A 15,187-nucleotide genomic window follows, 5' to 3' on the forward strand; every position below is an offset into this window, starting at 1 on the left:
TGTAAATTCACGTTCATATGGGTGTTGCGTTCTCCAACTGTCCTGCAGATTTGTGTCTTCCAGTAATTTGGCCATCAAACCCTTTGTATTCCTACTCTGCCTACCTTGTTCCTTGCCATACCTCCTATCCTCCTCTTTCGAAACTACTGCATTAAAATCTCCCCCCACTATCTTATTTGGGTCTACATCCACTCCCTATTTGTTGGTGATAAAGTCAAAGAAGGCGTTTTGTTCGGTATTAGGGGCGTATATATTGTTTATACTAAACTCTCCCTGCGGGCTAGTTAATTTGATATGTATGTACCTCCCACCATCATCACTGTCTTGGGACACTATTTTGTGAGTAAAGTGTTTGTTTATTAAGATCATTACCCCTGCCTTCCTTCCCTGGGATCCCGACCCGACTACCGCCCCCACCCATAATTTTTGCATACGAAAAAAATCCCCTTTTTGCAGGTGGGTCTCCTGCAGTAGTGCGATATCTACCTTCAGTCTTTTAAGGTGTCGTAATATCATCACGCGCTTATGTGGAGACTTCAAACCTTTTACGTTCCAAGTGACTAATTTAACCATTATCCCAACATCTCGGGACATTTATGTCGCTATATGTTCTCACTTGTGTGTGTCTTGGCGCCTTTCCCTGGTCTTTTCCCTGCCTTAACTCCGCTGCGTACTGACAACTATGTATTGCCTGGGCGCAACCTTGTGTCCCCTTCTTGGCATTAACTATAAACCTGGTGGCTACCCCCCCAACTGCCCTCAGTTTTCTTTCGGTGTGCTTATAGCGTTGCTTTCCCTGAATCCAACTATTCAACCTAGATCTATTGTCAACTAACAACCCCTCAACTGTCCCCCCCTTTACAATCAATCGTCTCGTCACTTCCATTTTTTCTGTGATGCTCCTGGCTCCGCAATCCCCTCTCAGCCTACTGATTCACATTTACATATGGCCTGTCCCCCATTGTTCTGTAATCTAACACACCAGAGCAAGGTCTTCCTGGTCAATAACCGTGCCAGCATACAATACCCCCTCCCTCATTGCCCATATATGGCCTGTCCCCCATTGTTCTGTTATCTAACACACCAGAGCAAGGCCTTCCTGGTCAATAGCCGTGCCAGCATACAATACCCCCTCCCTCATTGCCCATACCTATTATTTGTTGCCTCTGGTCTCAATTTCACTTCACCTCCCATCAGCATAAGTGACCTGGCTACCAGAAGAGCGATTTATCAGTAGATACTAAAGAGAGAGAAACCCGTTCCCCCATAGATGTTAGGATCCCCTACACCCCCGATGGGGCAGGGCACCTTGGTCCATATAGATTGAAGAGGCGAGGGGAACTGAAGAGAAAAGAAAGGAAAAGCCTACAAGAAGGGGAAAAAAAAAAGTGGAAGTAGGAAGAGGAAGTAGGAAGTGGAAAAGGAAGTGTAAGAGGAAGAGGAAAAGAAAGTGGAAGAGGAAGTGGGAAGTGGAAAAGGAAGTGGAAGTAGGAAGAGGAAGTGGAAAAGGAAGTGGAAGAGGAAGTGGGAGTAGGAAGTGGAAGAGGAAGTGGAAGAGGAAGTAGGAAGTGGAAGAGGAAGTGGAAGAGAAAGTAGGAAGTGGAAGAGGAGGTGGAAGAGGAAGTAGGAAGTGGAAGAGGAAGTAGGAAGTGGAAGAGGAGGTGGAAAAGGAAGTAGGAAGTGGAAGAGGAAATAGGAAGTGGAAGTAGGAAGTGGAAAAGGAAGTAGAAGAGGAAGTGGAAAAGGAAGTAGGAAGTGAAAGAGGAAGTGGGACAGGAGGTGGAAGTAGGAAGTGGAAGTAAGTAGGAAGTGGAAGAGGAAGTGGAAGTAGGAGGTGGAAGTGGAAGAGGAAGTAGGAAGTGGAAGAGGAAGTGGAAGAGGAAGTAGGAATTAGAAGAGGAAGTGGAAAAAGAAGTAGGAAGAGGTAGATGGGGTGGACAAGGAAGTGTAAGAAAAGTGTAAGAGGCACTATGAAGAGGAAGTAGGATTTTCCAGATCCTCTAGTTTGTCTCTCATGGCCTGGGATCCCTCTACCATCTCCTGCAGCTGCCCCTTTAATGCTGTCGCCTGGTCCTCTGTGTCAGAGATTCTTTGCTCCATCTCTGACATCCTGGCTCCCTGCTGTGTGATCTGTTCCTTTAAGGGTGCTAGCACTGCCCCCACCATGGCCTCTAGAGAGTCTTTGATCTTGTCTGCCAGGTGCACTGCCACTGCTCCAGCCAGACGGTCATAATCAATTTGCAGGCCTGGGAACTGGCTGTGCTGCTGGGCTGTCTGTTGCTCGTGCTGCCAGGCTGTCTGCTGCTGGGCTGTCTACTGCTCATGCTGCCAGGCTGTCTGCTGCTGGTGCTGCTGGGTTATCTGCTGCTCGTGGTGCTGGGCTGCCTGCTGCTGGTGCTGGGCTGTTTGCTGCTCGTGGTGCTGAGCTGTCTGCTGCTCGGCTGCCTGCTGCTGGGCTGTCTGTTGCTCATGGTGCTGGGCTGCTTGCTGCTGGTGTTGGGCTGTTTGCTGCTCGTGGTGCTGGGCTGTCTGCTGCTGGTGCTGCTCGGCTGCCTGCTGCTCGTGCTGCTGGGCTGTCTTTTGCTCGTGGTGCTGGTCTATCTGCTGCTGGTGCTGGGCTGTCTGCTGCTTGTGCTGGGCTGTCTGCTGCTAGGCTGTCTGCTGCTCGGCTGCCTGCTGTTCGTGCTGCTCGGCTGTCTGCTGAGCGTGTTGCCGAGCTCTTTGCTGCTCTCTCAGCTGCTCCCCCTCCTCCTCCATCCGTCCCCGCTCACCTCCCTGCATACCGCCGCGGCCCGCGGCCGCCATTTTGCGCTCCATGTGCACTGCTCTCTCTGCAGCACCCTGCTCCAGCTGTCTGCCGCCGCTCCGGAGGAGGTACCGCTCCATGCACGGTCACCTCCTGCTCCTCGCCTCCCTTTCTCCGCCTCCTCCCCCGGCCGTGGGGTTCTTGTAGTCGGTGTGTGGGGCTGAGGAACGTGCGGAGCTCTGTCTCCCGCGTCCTCACATCACAGTGCCGGAACCGGAAGTCAGGGGGAATCTTTTAGGTTTAGTGCAAAATTTCTGATGACAGGTTCCCTTTAAAGAATACTACAGGACTCTTCATTATAGACAGCAGACACCCCCAAAATAAAGAAGACAGAAGACTCCACGATCATATTCACCAGACGCCAACCGGGAGCAGTGGAATGCATTAAGGACCGGCGGCGGAACGCACACTTCCACACATGAGATCACACACACACACAATCACACATCACATTGCACACACTCACCACATCCAGCGATATCGATTGCTTCTGGGTGGTATAGGGACCTGCGTCACTGTGCAGTGGAGTGTCAGGACCAGTTGGTGGAATGCATGGAGCACCCAACGATGGAACGCATCATAGAGACAGGAGAGCAGAGAGTCCCCTCCTGGCTGGAAGCAAGTAGTATCACTGGAAGTGGTATATGCTCGCATGATTGTATGTGCAATCTCGTGTGTGTGTATATGAGTGTGTCTGCGATCTGATGTGTGCGTGTCGTCCAGAAGGGGAGGACAGCGTGCAGCATACCTGCTGGGAGCGTCCACCAAAGATTGCAAGAGAACCTGGGAGCAACGCAGACGCCCGTGGTCTGGTAAGTATGACGATCCTGGGAAGGGGATCTGCATTTTTTGGGGAGTAAACTTTCCCCCAACCATGTTTCCCCGAGAACAGGCCCTCCCCCAAAAATAAGACCTACTGCTTTTTTCAGGGCAAAAAAAAATATAAGACAGTGTCTTATTTTCGGGGAAACAGGGTAGTCTGGTCGAAGGTTCTTCAGCTGCTCACTCCGGATGCGCAGCCTTTGTGCAGGTGTTGGTAGCTTTGTCTCCTGCTCTGCACCGATCACATAGAACAGTGTGGGGCAGGAGGAGAGAGCAGTTCTCTCAGTGATCAGGAAGGACACTGTCTCCTCATTATCAGGAATCTGTATCTGTACTATAAGATGCACTAACTTATTAGCAAGACTTTTTCCTTCTTAAAAGTGCATTCCTTCTTAAAAGTGCAAGGTCACCTGCACACATTGAGTATTTGGGGAGACTTTTACCTCAATATTTGTAAGCCAAAACCAGGAGTGGGTAAAAAATGCAGAAATGGTGCATGTTTCTAATATACTTTTCCTCTGACCGTTCCACTCCTTGTCTTGGCTTACAAATACTGAGGTAAAAAAGTCACAGAAAAACTTAACATGTGCATGTGGCCTTATATTCCAAAAAATGCAATCAGTTGTAAAGTAATTTCCCTTTCTGATTTAATTATACGACTGTCTGTTGTATGGGGTTTTTTTTGTACAATTTGTCAATAACATATATAGTTTCATCCCATGCAAGTTATTTTTGATGGTAAACAATATGACTTTCCAGTAATTAATTTTTCCCATTCTACAAATATTAATGGCTATTGCCTGTGTGGGATTTTTGATGTTTAAGAAAGTGCCATTTTTCGTTAAAACATTTCCCACATTCTGAACAGGAAAAAGTCTTCTCCCCTGTGTGAGTTTTCTGATGTCTAACAAGACTTGACTTAACTGCCCAACTTTTGCCACATTCTGAACATGAATATGGCTTCTCTCCTGTGTGAGTTCTCTGGTGTACAACAAGATGTGATTTATTTACAAAATATTTCCCACATTCTGAACATAAATATGGCTTCTCCCCTGTGTGAGTTCTCTGGTGTACAACAAGATGTGATTTATTTACAAAACCTTTCCCACATTCTGAACATGAATATGGCTTCTCCCCTGTGTGAGTTCTCTGATGTTTAACAAAATATGATTGATCTAAAAAACATTTCCCACACTCTGAACATGAATATCGCTTCTCCCCTGTATGAGTTCTCTGGTGTCTAACAAGATATGATTTTTCTAAAAAATATTTCCCACATTCTGAACATGAATATCGCTTCTCCCCTGTGTGGGTTCTCAGGTGTATAACAAGATATGATTTATCTATAAAACATTTCCCACAAACTACACATGAATATGGCTTTTCCCCTGTATGAGTTTTTTGGTGTCTAACAAGATAGGATTGCTCTAAAAAACATTTCCCACATTCTGAACATGGATGTGGTTTCTCCCCTGTGTGAGTTCTCTCATGCCTAACAAGATTTGTTTTAAGGTTAAAATATTTACCACATATGGAACAAGAAAATCTCTTCTCCTCTGTGTTAATGTTTTGATCTTGAACAAAAGATGTTTCAAGGGAAAAATTATTTCCATATTCTGAATGTGAAGTTGGCTTTTCTGCTTTTAGATAAGTTTGTTTTTTAATGCTACTTTTGTGATTTTCATTTTTCTTAGTAGACTGTAATGAGTCACAAGATAGGACCTGTTTCAAAGGATCAAATGATTGACATTTACTGTGAAGGGATGATGGGATATCTGGAGTAATGACCTTTACTTCAATTGTATCTTGTGTGATCTCAAGTTCATCTGATTTAAAACTTGAAGATGTGAGTTGTTCCTCTGATCTCCAGGTACAGTCATCTGCCAAAAATAAAATCAATTATTATCTTTGAATAAAATATCCCTGAAATTTATATATTTTTTAACATTTCTACTCAAAATGTCTATAGAATTATCAAGTTATGTAGTAAAATTGAATTATTCTCTAAAGGGTGCTTTACACGCTGCGACATCGCTAACGATATATCGTCGGGGTCATGGCATTAGTGACGCAAATCCGGCGCCATTAGTGACATTGCAGCGTGTGACACCAAGGAGCGTCGATCAACGAACGCAAAAGCGTCAAAAATCGTTGATCGTTGACACGTCGCTTCTTTTCATAATATCGTTGGTGGTGCATGCGGCTGGTTGTTCGTCGTTCCTGCGGCGTCATACATCGTTACGTGTGACACCGCAGGAACGACGAACATCTCCTTGCCTGCGTCCACCGGCAATGAGGAAGGAAGGAGGTGGGCGGCATGTTCCGGCCGCTCATCTCCGCCCCTCCTCTGCTATTGGACGGCCGCTTATTGACGCCGCAGTGACGTCGCTATGACGCCGATTGCACCTCCCCCTTGAAGGAGGGATTGTTCGGCGGTCACAGCGACGTCGCTGAACAGGTATGTGCGTGTGACGCTGCCGTAGTGATAATGTTCGCTACAGCAGCGATCACCAAATGTCGCACGAACGACGGGGGCGGGTGCTATCGTGCACGACATTGCTAGCTATCGCTAGCGATGTCGCAGCGTGTAAAGCACCCTTAAGACAAGGACAGTTCACAGTCTAATAGAAGACCTCAGGGCATGAACTAGTAGAGCGTGTTGTTCACTTGTCTGTTCATTCTGTGTTCCAAATATTGGAACAAAAAGCCACCAAAAAATGTTATGTAGGCAAAAATGATATCAATAAAAACTTCTAGTCATACCACAAAAAAAAGCTCCCAATCAGGTGTCAAAATACTCACTAGTATTACAGATTAAATCAGTAAAGGTTTAGGCTTTCTTAAGGGTGCTTTACACGCTGCGACATCGCTAGCGATCTCGTTAGCGATGTAACACGCCAGATCACACATACGATCTGCCGTGATCGCACATGCGACCGGCGCTAAAAAAATTACCTATGTGCTATCTCGGCAGATTGTATCTGCGATCTGGCGTGTTACATCGTTAACGAGATCGCTAGCGATGTTGCAGCGTGTAAAGCACGCTTTAGGATCAGAAGGAGTGGGGCATTTGGATTTGGGAACGCACATATCATTAGATTCTGAGGGGGTTGGAGCCATGTCACTTTTCTATAGTCTTTGTTCTACCAGTATTGAGGGAACCCCTACATTTCCAGTGACAGACTGAACCTAAGTGGGGGATGGTTTTGTGCGGAATACATTATAGAGTTTTTATTCGTAACACTTTGAGGTACATAATATTTTTTGATCACTTTCAGTTTGTTCTACGATGAGCACTTATGTCGGGGGTGGCATGTAAATACCACAGAAATGCAATTCAGACGAAATTCTGGATGGAACCACTCACTAGTGAGGAAGATGGAGACACTTTGGACTCCGTTTCGCTTCTGTACTGGTAGTATCCATCTTTTTAGGAGTCCACACTTGTTCACTAAAAAGACACCTCAAAATGATGGGACATTGCCGGAAAAGAAGCCAGACGGAGTCCAAAGTGACTCCATCTGCCTAATTATAGTGAGTGGTTCCATCGGAGATTTTGTTTGATTCGCAGTTGATTTAGATATACACGAAGACCCCCCAGAAAAGTGCTCTCAGAGGAGATCACAAGAAAGATATGAACAGAGCCTTAAGCTGGGTTCACACATAGCGACAGCGACATCGCTGTTACGTCACCATTTTCTGTGACGTAACAGCGACCTTGTAAGTCGCTGTTATGATCGCTGCTTAGCTGTCAAACACAGCGACGCAGCAGCGATCATAACGTCCCTACATGTGCAGAGAGCAGGGAGCCGCGCACACTGCTTAGCGCTGGCTCCTTGCTCTCCTAGCTACAGTACACATCGGGTTAATTAACCCGATGTGTACTGCAGCTACATGTCACAGTGCAGAGAGCAGGGAGCCGCGCACACTGCTTAGCGCTGGCTCCTTGCTCTCCTAGCTACAGTACACATAGGGTTAATTAACCCGATGTGTACTGCAGCTACATGTCACAGTGCAGAGAGCAGGGAGCCACGCACACTGCTTAGCGCTGGCTCCTTGCTCTCCTAGCTACAGTACACATAGGGTTAATTACCTGATGTGTACTGCAGCTACATGTGCACAGAGCAGGAGCCGGCACTAGCAGCAAGAGCGGCGGAGGCTGGTAACGAAGGTAAATATCGGGTAACCTGGGAAAGGTCTTCCCTTGGTTACCCGATGTTTACAGTGGTTACAGCTTTCCGCAGCTGCCAGACGCCGGCTCCTGCTCCCTGCTCGCTTCATTTCGTCGCTCTCTCGCTGTCACACACAGCGATGTGTGCTTCACAGCGGGAGAGCGACGACGAAAAAATGAAGCAGGACATTCAGCAACGAGCAACGACCTCACAGCAGGGGCCAGCTCGTTGCTGGATGTCACACACAGCGACAGCGACGGGACGTCGCTGCAATGTCACAGAAAATGGTGACGTAGCAGCGACGTCGTTGTCATCGTCGCTGTGTGTGACACCACCTTTACTCAAATTTTTGGGAGGCAGAATAAACAAACAAACAGAAGAAGAATATGTTTTATGTTTACACGATTTTCCGTGCAGTAGTGATAAGACGGTTTTATTCTTCAGGTCAGTACGATTCCAGCAATACCAGCTGTATATTGATATTTTATGTTTTGCTTCTATCACACAATAAAAGTTGTTTTTTGTTTGTTTTTTTTTTATAAAAAATATTTTTTTCGGCACCATACACAACCCGGTGCCTTTCTGAAGAAGTGGAGTTTTACTTCAAAATGCATAAATAAAAGCACCTTCCCATCCACTATACAGTGTGAACCTGCGTCTTTATCCACAACAGGACAGATGGATCCATTCTTCTCCAGGTTCCTTTTTTTATTTTCTTCAGTCTTGGGGTTCGTGGATCTTGTGGAAGCTGTTATTGCTTCTATACTGGTCGTGTTGCATACAAGGTGAGCGGCTAGCTCTCTTATTCCCTTCCTCTATTTGGGTAGAACCCTATTTTGCTATTTTTTTCCATAGTTTTGCACATTCGCCATCATATTCTGAAAGCTTTACCCTCCTTAAAGGGAACCTGTCATCAGAAATTTAGCTATAAAGCTAAAAGTTCCCCCCTCTGCAGCTCCTGGGCTGCATTCTAGGAAGCTTCCTATAGTTCTTGTAGCCACTTTTATACCAAAATAAACACTTTGTAAACTTGTACCTTTTCTTATGCAAATTTCGTAAATCTTCCATGGGGGCGGGCTGCCTGGGGTCCGTTGCTGTCATCCTGCCGATTTACGCCGCCCCCAAATGCTGAATTTCAAAGCTCAGGACGCCGCCCCTGGGCGCCCGTGGTCCCGCGCATGCGCTGTTCCACTGTAGCGGTGCCGTGCACTGTGTGCACGTGTGACCGCTGGTGACGCGCTCGCTGGCCAGGTGACCGGACGTCACCTCTTTCCCATCCTGCTCAGCAGCAGGTGACGTCCGGTCATCTGGCCAGCTTGCGCATAACGCTGGAGTAATAGGGGAAAGTGCGGTCACGAGGTTATGGGCGGCACTTGCTGATGACACTCACAGCGCCGCCCATAACCTTGTGCCCGCGCAAAGCGTCACCAGCGGTCACACGTGCACACAGTGCACGGCACCGCTACAGTGGAACAGCACATGCGCGGGACCACGGGCACCCAGGGGCGGCGTCCTGAGCTTTGAAATTCAGCATTTGGGGGCGGCGTAAATCGGCAGGATGACAGCAACGGACCCCAGGCAGCCCGCCCCCATGGAAGATTTACGAAATTTGCATAAGAAAAGGTACAAGTTTACAAAGTGTTTATTTTGGTATAAAAGTGGCTACAAGAACTATAGGAATCTTCCTAGAATGCAGCCCAGGAGCTGCAGAGGGGGGAACTTTTAGCTTTATAGCTAAATTTCTGATGACAGGTTCACTTTAACTTCTTGTAGAACAGATCTGTATGACAGCTTAATTTTTGTGGAATGAGTTGAGCGTTTTTTTAGTACCATTTTGGGGTAAAGAATATTTTTTTATTGCTTTTTATTCAGATTTTCAGAGATATCAGATTTATATACTTTCTTTTTGTTTCGCTACTTTTGAAAACTAAAAACAATATTTTTACCGAAACAGCCATGAAGGCTTGTTTTTGCAGTTTGATTTGAATTTTTCATTGGTAATATTATTTTTTTTTTAAATATAACTTTTTTCATTACTTTTTTTAAAACTTTTTGTGTATTAGTATGATGAAAATTTACATTTTTAGTTTGTTTTTTATTACTTTTTTACTGTGCTCGTCGTATGGCATACATTCCATGACAGTTTTAGCATTTGGGTTTTTCCAGATGCGGCGACACCAATTATGTGTAAATATTTATATAGTTTTGTTTTCACAGAAAAGCTGCATTTTTGTGGCTAAAAGGCTTTTCATGAATTGTGTGCCCTTTTTATATTACTTTTTCTCACATATAATTTAACGCTTTTTTATTTAGTCCCACTGTTGGACATGAATATTTTTCATGTTGTTTGCTGGTCTTATATAGTGCGGTACTCATTTACAGCAGTGCATGATACCTATCAGTTTTCACTGATTCAGCCTATTAGACCCTGCTTATAGCAGGATCTAAAGGGACACTGTACACTGAAGTCATCAGATTACCTCGAGGTGCAAGAGCAACTATTAGCACCCTTGATGATGATCCATTTAGATACCACTGTCACGATTCACAGCAGTACCTAAGGGACTACTCATATACACTGTGTTCAGAATTATTAGCCAAATGAGTATTTTGATCACATGATACTTTTATACATGTTGTCCTACTCCAAGCTGTATAAGCTTGAGAGCCAACTACCAATTAAGTGAATCAGGTGATGTGCATCTCTGTAATGAGGAGGGGTGTGGTGTAATGACATAAACACCCTATATAAGGTGTGCTTAATTATTAAGCAACCTCCTTTCCTTTGGCAAAATGGGTCAGAAGAGAGATTTGACGGGCTCTGAAAAGTCAAAAATTGTGAGATGTCTTGCAGAGGGATGCAGCAGTCTTGAAATTGCCAATCTTATGACGCGTGATCACCGAACAATCAAGCATTTCATGGCAAATAGCCAACAGGGTCGCAAGAAGCGTGTTGGGCAAAAAAGGCGCAAATAACTGCCCGTGTATGAGGAAAATCAAGCGTGAAGCTGTCAAGATGCCATTTGCCACCAGTTTGGCCATATTTAAGAGCTGCAATGTTACTGGAGTATCAAAAAGCACAAGGTGTGCCATACTCAGGGACATGGCCAAGGTAAGGAAGGCTGAAAAACGACCACCTCTGAACAAGAAACATAAGATAAAACGTCAAGACTGGGCCAAGAAATATCTTAAGACTGATTTTTCAAAGGTTTTATGGACTGATAAAATGAGAGTGACTCTTGATGGGCCAGATGGATAGGCCAGAGGCTGGATCAGTAAAGAGCAGAGAGCTCCACTCCGACTCAGACGCCAGCAAGACGGAGGTGAGGTACTGGTATGGGCTGGTATCATCAAAGATGAACTTGTGGGACCTTTTCGTGTTGAGGATGGAGTGAAGCTAAGTCCCAGACCTACTGCCAGTTTCTGGAAGACAACTTCTTCAAGCAGTGGTACAGGAAGAAGTCAGTATCGTTCAAGAAAAACATGATTTTCATGCAGGACAATGCTCAATCACATGCATCACAGCGTTGCTGGCCAGTAAAGGTTTGAAAGATGAAAAAATAATGACATGGCCCCCTTGTTCACCTTATCTGAACCCCATAGAGAACATGTGGTCCCTCATAAAACGTGAGATCTACAGGGAGGGAAAACAGTACACCTCTCGGAACAGCGTCTGGGAGGCTGTGGTGGCTGCTGCACGTAATGTTGATCGTAAACAGATCAAGCAACTGACAGAATCTATGGATGGTAGGCTGTTGAGTGTCATCATAAAGAAAGGTGGCTATATTGGTCACTAATTTTTTGGGGTTTTGTTTTTGCATGTCAGAAATGTTTATCTCTAAACTTTGTGCAGTTATATTGGTTTACCTGGTTAAAATAAACAAGTGAGATGGAAATATATTTGGTTTTTATTAAGTTGCCTAATAATTCTGCACAGTAATAGCTACCTGCACAAACAGATTTCCTCCTAAGATAGCCAAATCTAAAAAAACCCACTCCAACTTCCAAAAATATTAAGCTTTGATATTTATGAGTCTTTTGGGTTGATTGAGAACATAGTTGTTGATCAATAATAAAAAAAATCCTCTAAAAGACAACTTGCCTAATAATTCTGCACACGGTGTACTGCTAAGGCTAGGTTCACATTTTCGTTGTTTATTATCAGTCACAATCAGCTGCTCTGATAAACAACGCAATCCATTTGGCGGATTCCGTTGTTTCCCATAGACTTGTATGAGCAGTGGATAGTGACTGATGCCCTTGCGTTGCATCTGCCACCCGACTGATCAGTCGTGGAATACTGACCGTCGGGCGGGAGGAAAGCAGCTTGTAACTTTTTTTGAGCAGCGGAATCCTTTAGATTTCGCTGCGCATGCTCTCTTGGTGGCCGAACGATCAGCTGATCGCCCAGCAGCCGCCTTCTGTGAGCGATCAGCTGATCTTCCGGCCACCGGCTTTTGAGAGCGATCAGTCACTCTCAAAAGCCGGTGGCCGAGAGATCAGCTGATCGCTCACAGAAGCCGGCCGCCGGGTAATCAGCTGATCGCTCGCAAAAGCTGGCGGCCGGCTTATGAGAGTGATCAGCTGACCTCCCGGTTGCCAGCTTATGAGAGCGATCAGTTGATCGTTCACAATATCCGGCTGATCAGCTGATCGTTCACAGAAGCCGGCCGCTGGGAGATCAGCTGATCGCTCTCAAAAGCCGGCAGCCGGCTATTGTGAACGATCACTCGTTTTACAACGGAATCCGCTTTCTTGTGACAATGAATTTCAATTCTTGTCACCCATTGTAAAACGCATCAGTCACAAGCATCAAGCAACGCATGTGACTGATGCAAAATAACGGAAATGTGAACCTAGCCTAACACCTACTGCATATTCGCCTGTTGGGGGTGCACTACACATATAATCCTCTGTGCTGTGAAAAAGTGTCACTGAGGATTAACACCCCTTAATGATAGCCATGAAAACCCATATCACCAGTGTTAAGGAGTTATAAAAAGAAAATTAAATAATAATAATAAAAAGCTCTGCTGTTATTGTTCAGAAATTCACACTTCTCTCACTGCACATTTTATATTGTCTATGAACTATTGGTCATAAAGGCTGGACTTGGTCTTGTAGGGATTATATGAGAACTTTCAGCAGCACAGAAGGGAGAAACGGTAGATTCATACTTCATGATGCCAGGATTTTAAAAAGGCAACATCATTACTCTCCATGTTCTTTTAGAGGCCCTTCAAAATATTTTTCTTTAAGTGATTGTTTAACTTGTCAGCACATTCTATGTACACTGTAATTTGGCTTTGTAGATTACAGACCTGGTCAGGTAAGGGTCAGAATCTTCTAATTATAGGCTGTAAGTGCTATAGAAGAAGGGCTTTAAGTGCCCAAAGTAATATGAACAGTCTAAGTGGAAGAAAATGCTGTGGTCTATGTGCGGGACTACGCAACTGATAAAGCAGCCGTTGACTGAGAAAAATCTTTGACTCTGTATTTAGTGGTCACTCACCTGGGTAGTCATATGTAAGAATCTCCTCTTTACACCACTCATCACCGCTTACGTATGTCTCTGTAGTATTAATATGGGTCAGATCTTCACCCTGAAACAAATGTAAAAAGTCACAGACAGATGGAGCAGTCACATCTATGATCCGCTCTAATCCTGCCATCTCATGCATTCTCATTACACAATTATAAAGCATATAATACAGGTGGATAAACAAGACTGAACACAAGACCTTCACAGTTGTGTACAGTCGCTGAGAAAAGTTCTGTCGCTTATCCATGTTATGCAAATAAAAGCTTATAACCTGACTTTAAATTCATCCATTGGTTTTATAAATTACTCTTTTGAAAGCTGAAACCCTCCCAAATTTGGTTTAGGTTATGAAAATAAAGTTACTGCAAGCTGAAATATTGATCATCTAATGAACACAGAAAGGTCAGATTTTGGCAAGACAAAAGTTTTATCGCCCACAGAAAGTAATGTGAAATTCAAACAAATAATTAACTTCTATTACAAAAATATATTGCATAACATTGGTGAATGACGTTGTGGTGCTCTTAAAGCCATATTTAAAATTTTGTTTGACTTCCATGAGCTTGAAGGACTGCATCCATGCGGTTCAACAATGATTCATACAATTTATTGATGAAGTCATCAGGAATTGCAAACAATGTAGTGTTACATACCTCCCAGAATTCATCCAGAATCTTTGGTTTTGTCTTCCAAGCTTCCTCTTTCATCCTACCCCAAACATGCTCAATGATGTTCATGTCTGGTCACTGGGCTGGCCAGTCCTTGAGCACCTTGATCTTCTTTGCCAGGAGGAACTTTGTTGTAGAGATGGATGTATGAGATGGAGCACCATCCTGCTGCAGAATTTGACCCCTTTTATGATTGGGAATGTAAGAGGTAGGTAATACTTCTTGATATTTTAGGCTATTGATATTGCCTTACACCTTGCAAATGTTTCGCACACCCCCATACTGAATGTAACCCCAAACCATGATCTTTCCACCACCAAACTTAACTGTTTTCTGGATCCATACAGGCTCCAGTAGGTCTCCTGCAGTATTTGCGGCGGCTGTTGTGTAATTCAACTGAAGATTCATCAGAAAAATGCACCTTCTGCCACTTTTCCAGAATCCATCTGTTTAGCAGGCTTTGGAACTTGTCAAATGCCACATGGTTTTTTAATTGCCTTTTGTTTAGTGTTGGCTTCTGGGCACTGATTCGAACATGGAGGCCATTTTGAGACAGAATCCTACAAACTGTTCTAGTTGACACAGGGACTTGAGGTGACCAGGCCTTTTGGAGCTCTGCTGCAGTGGAAGAGGGACTGGCTTTGGATTTTCTAACCAACAAACGTTCCTCCTGAGCAGTTGTCTTGCAGAGTCTGCTGGACCTGTCAAAAACATCTCCAGTCTCTTCAAATATTTTTTTAATTCTTTGTACTTGACGCTGAGACACATTAAAGGTGCTAGCCACCTCTGCAATGAATCTGGTCTTCAGCCTCTTGATAATCAAGGCTTTGGTCGCAGGGTGGATGTTTGGCATGTTGTTAGAGGTCAAGTTGTAGTTCAACTGATGGTCTGGGGTGCTGGGTTTCTTTTTAAACATACCCACTAATTAACCGATCATTTAGTGAGCACAGGTGAGAATGTAAACTAGGATTGGGTGCATTATATGACAAGGCGACAAAACTTTTGTCTTGCCAAAATCTGACCTTTCTGTGTTCGTTAAATGATCAATATTTCAGCTTTGCAGCAACTTTATTTTCATAACCTAAACCAAATTTGGGTGGTTTCAGCTTTCAAAAAAGAAATTTATGAAACCAATGGATGAATTTAAAGTCAGGTTATAAGCTTTTATTTACATAAC

The 15,187-nt window shown here is 44.5% G+C and overlaps 1 protein-coding gene across 1 annotated transcript in view; it reads right to left on the reverse strand.

Annotated features, from left to right (window-relative positions):
- Window positions 1-15,187, reverse strand: part of LOC142312866 (uncharacterized) — a 297,096-nt gene that overhangs the window by 168,856 nt on the left and 113,053 nt on the right. The window contains 2 exon segments of the mRNA XM_075351851.1: window positions 4,429-5,508; window positions 13,313-13,403. Of these exon segments, the coding sequence (XP_075207966.1) occupies window positions 4,429-5,508; window positions 13,313-13,403 (1,171 nt within the window).

This window comes from Anomaloglossus baeobatrachus, chromosome 5 (genome assembly GCF_048569485.1).
Source record: "Anomaloglossus baeobatrachus isolate aAnoBae1 chromosome 5, aAnoBae1.hap1, whole genome shotgun sequence".
In the NCBI taxonomy this organism is placed as follows: domain Eukaryota; kingdom Metazoa; phylum Chordata; class Amphibia; order Anura; family Aromobatidae; genus Anomaloglossus; species Anomaloglossus baeobatrachus.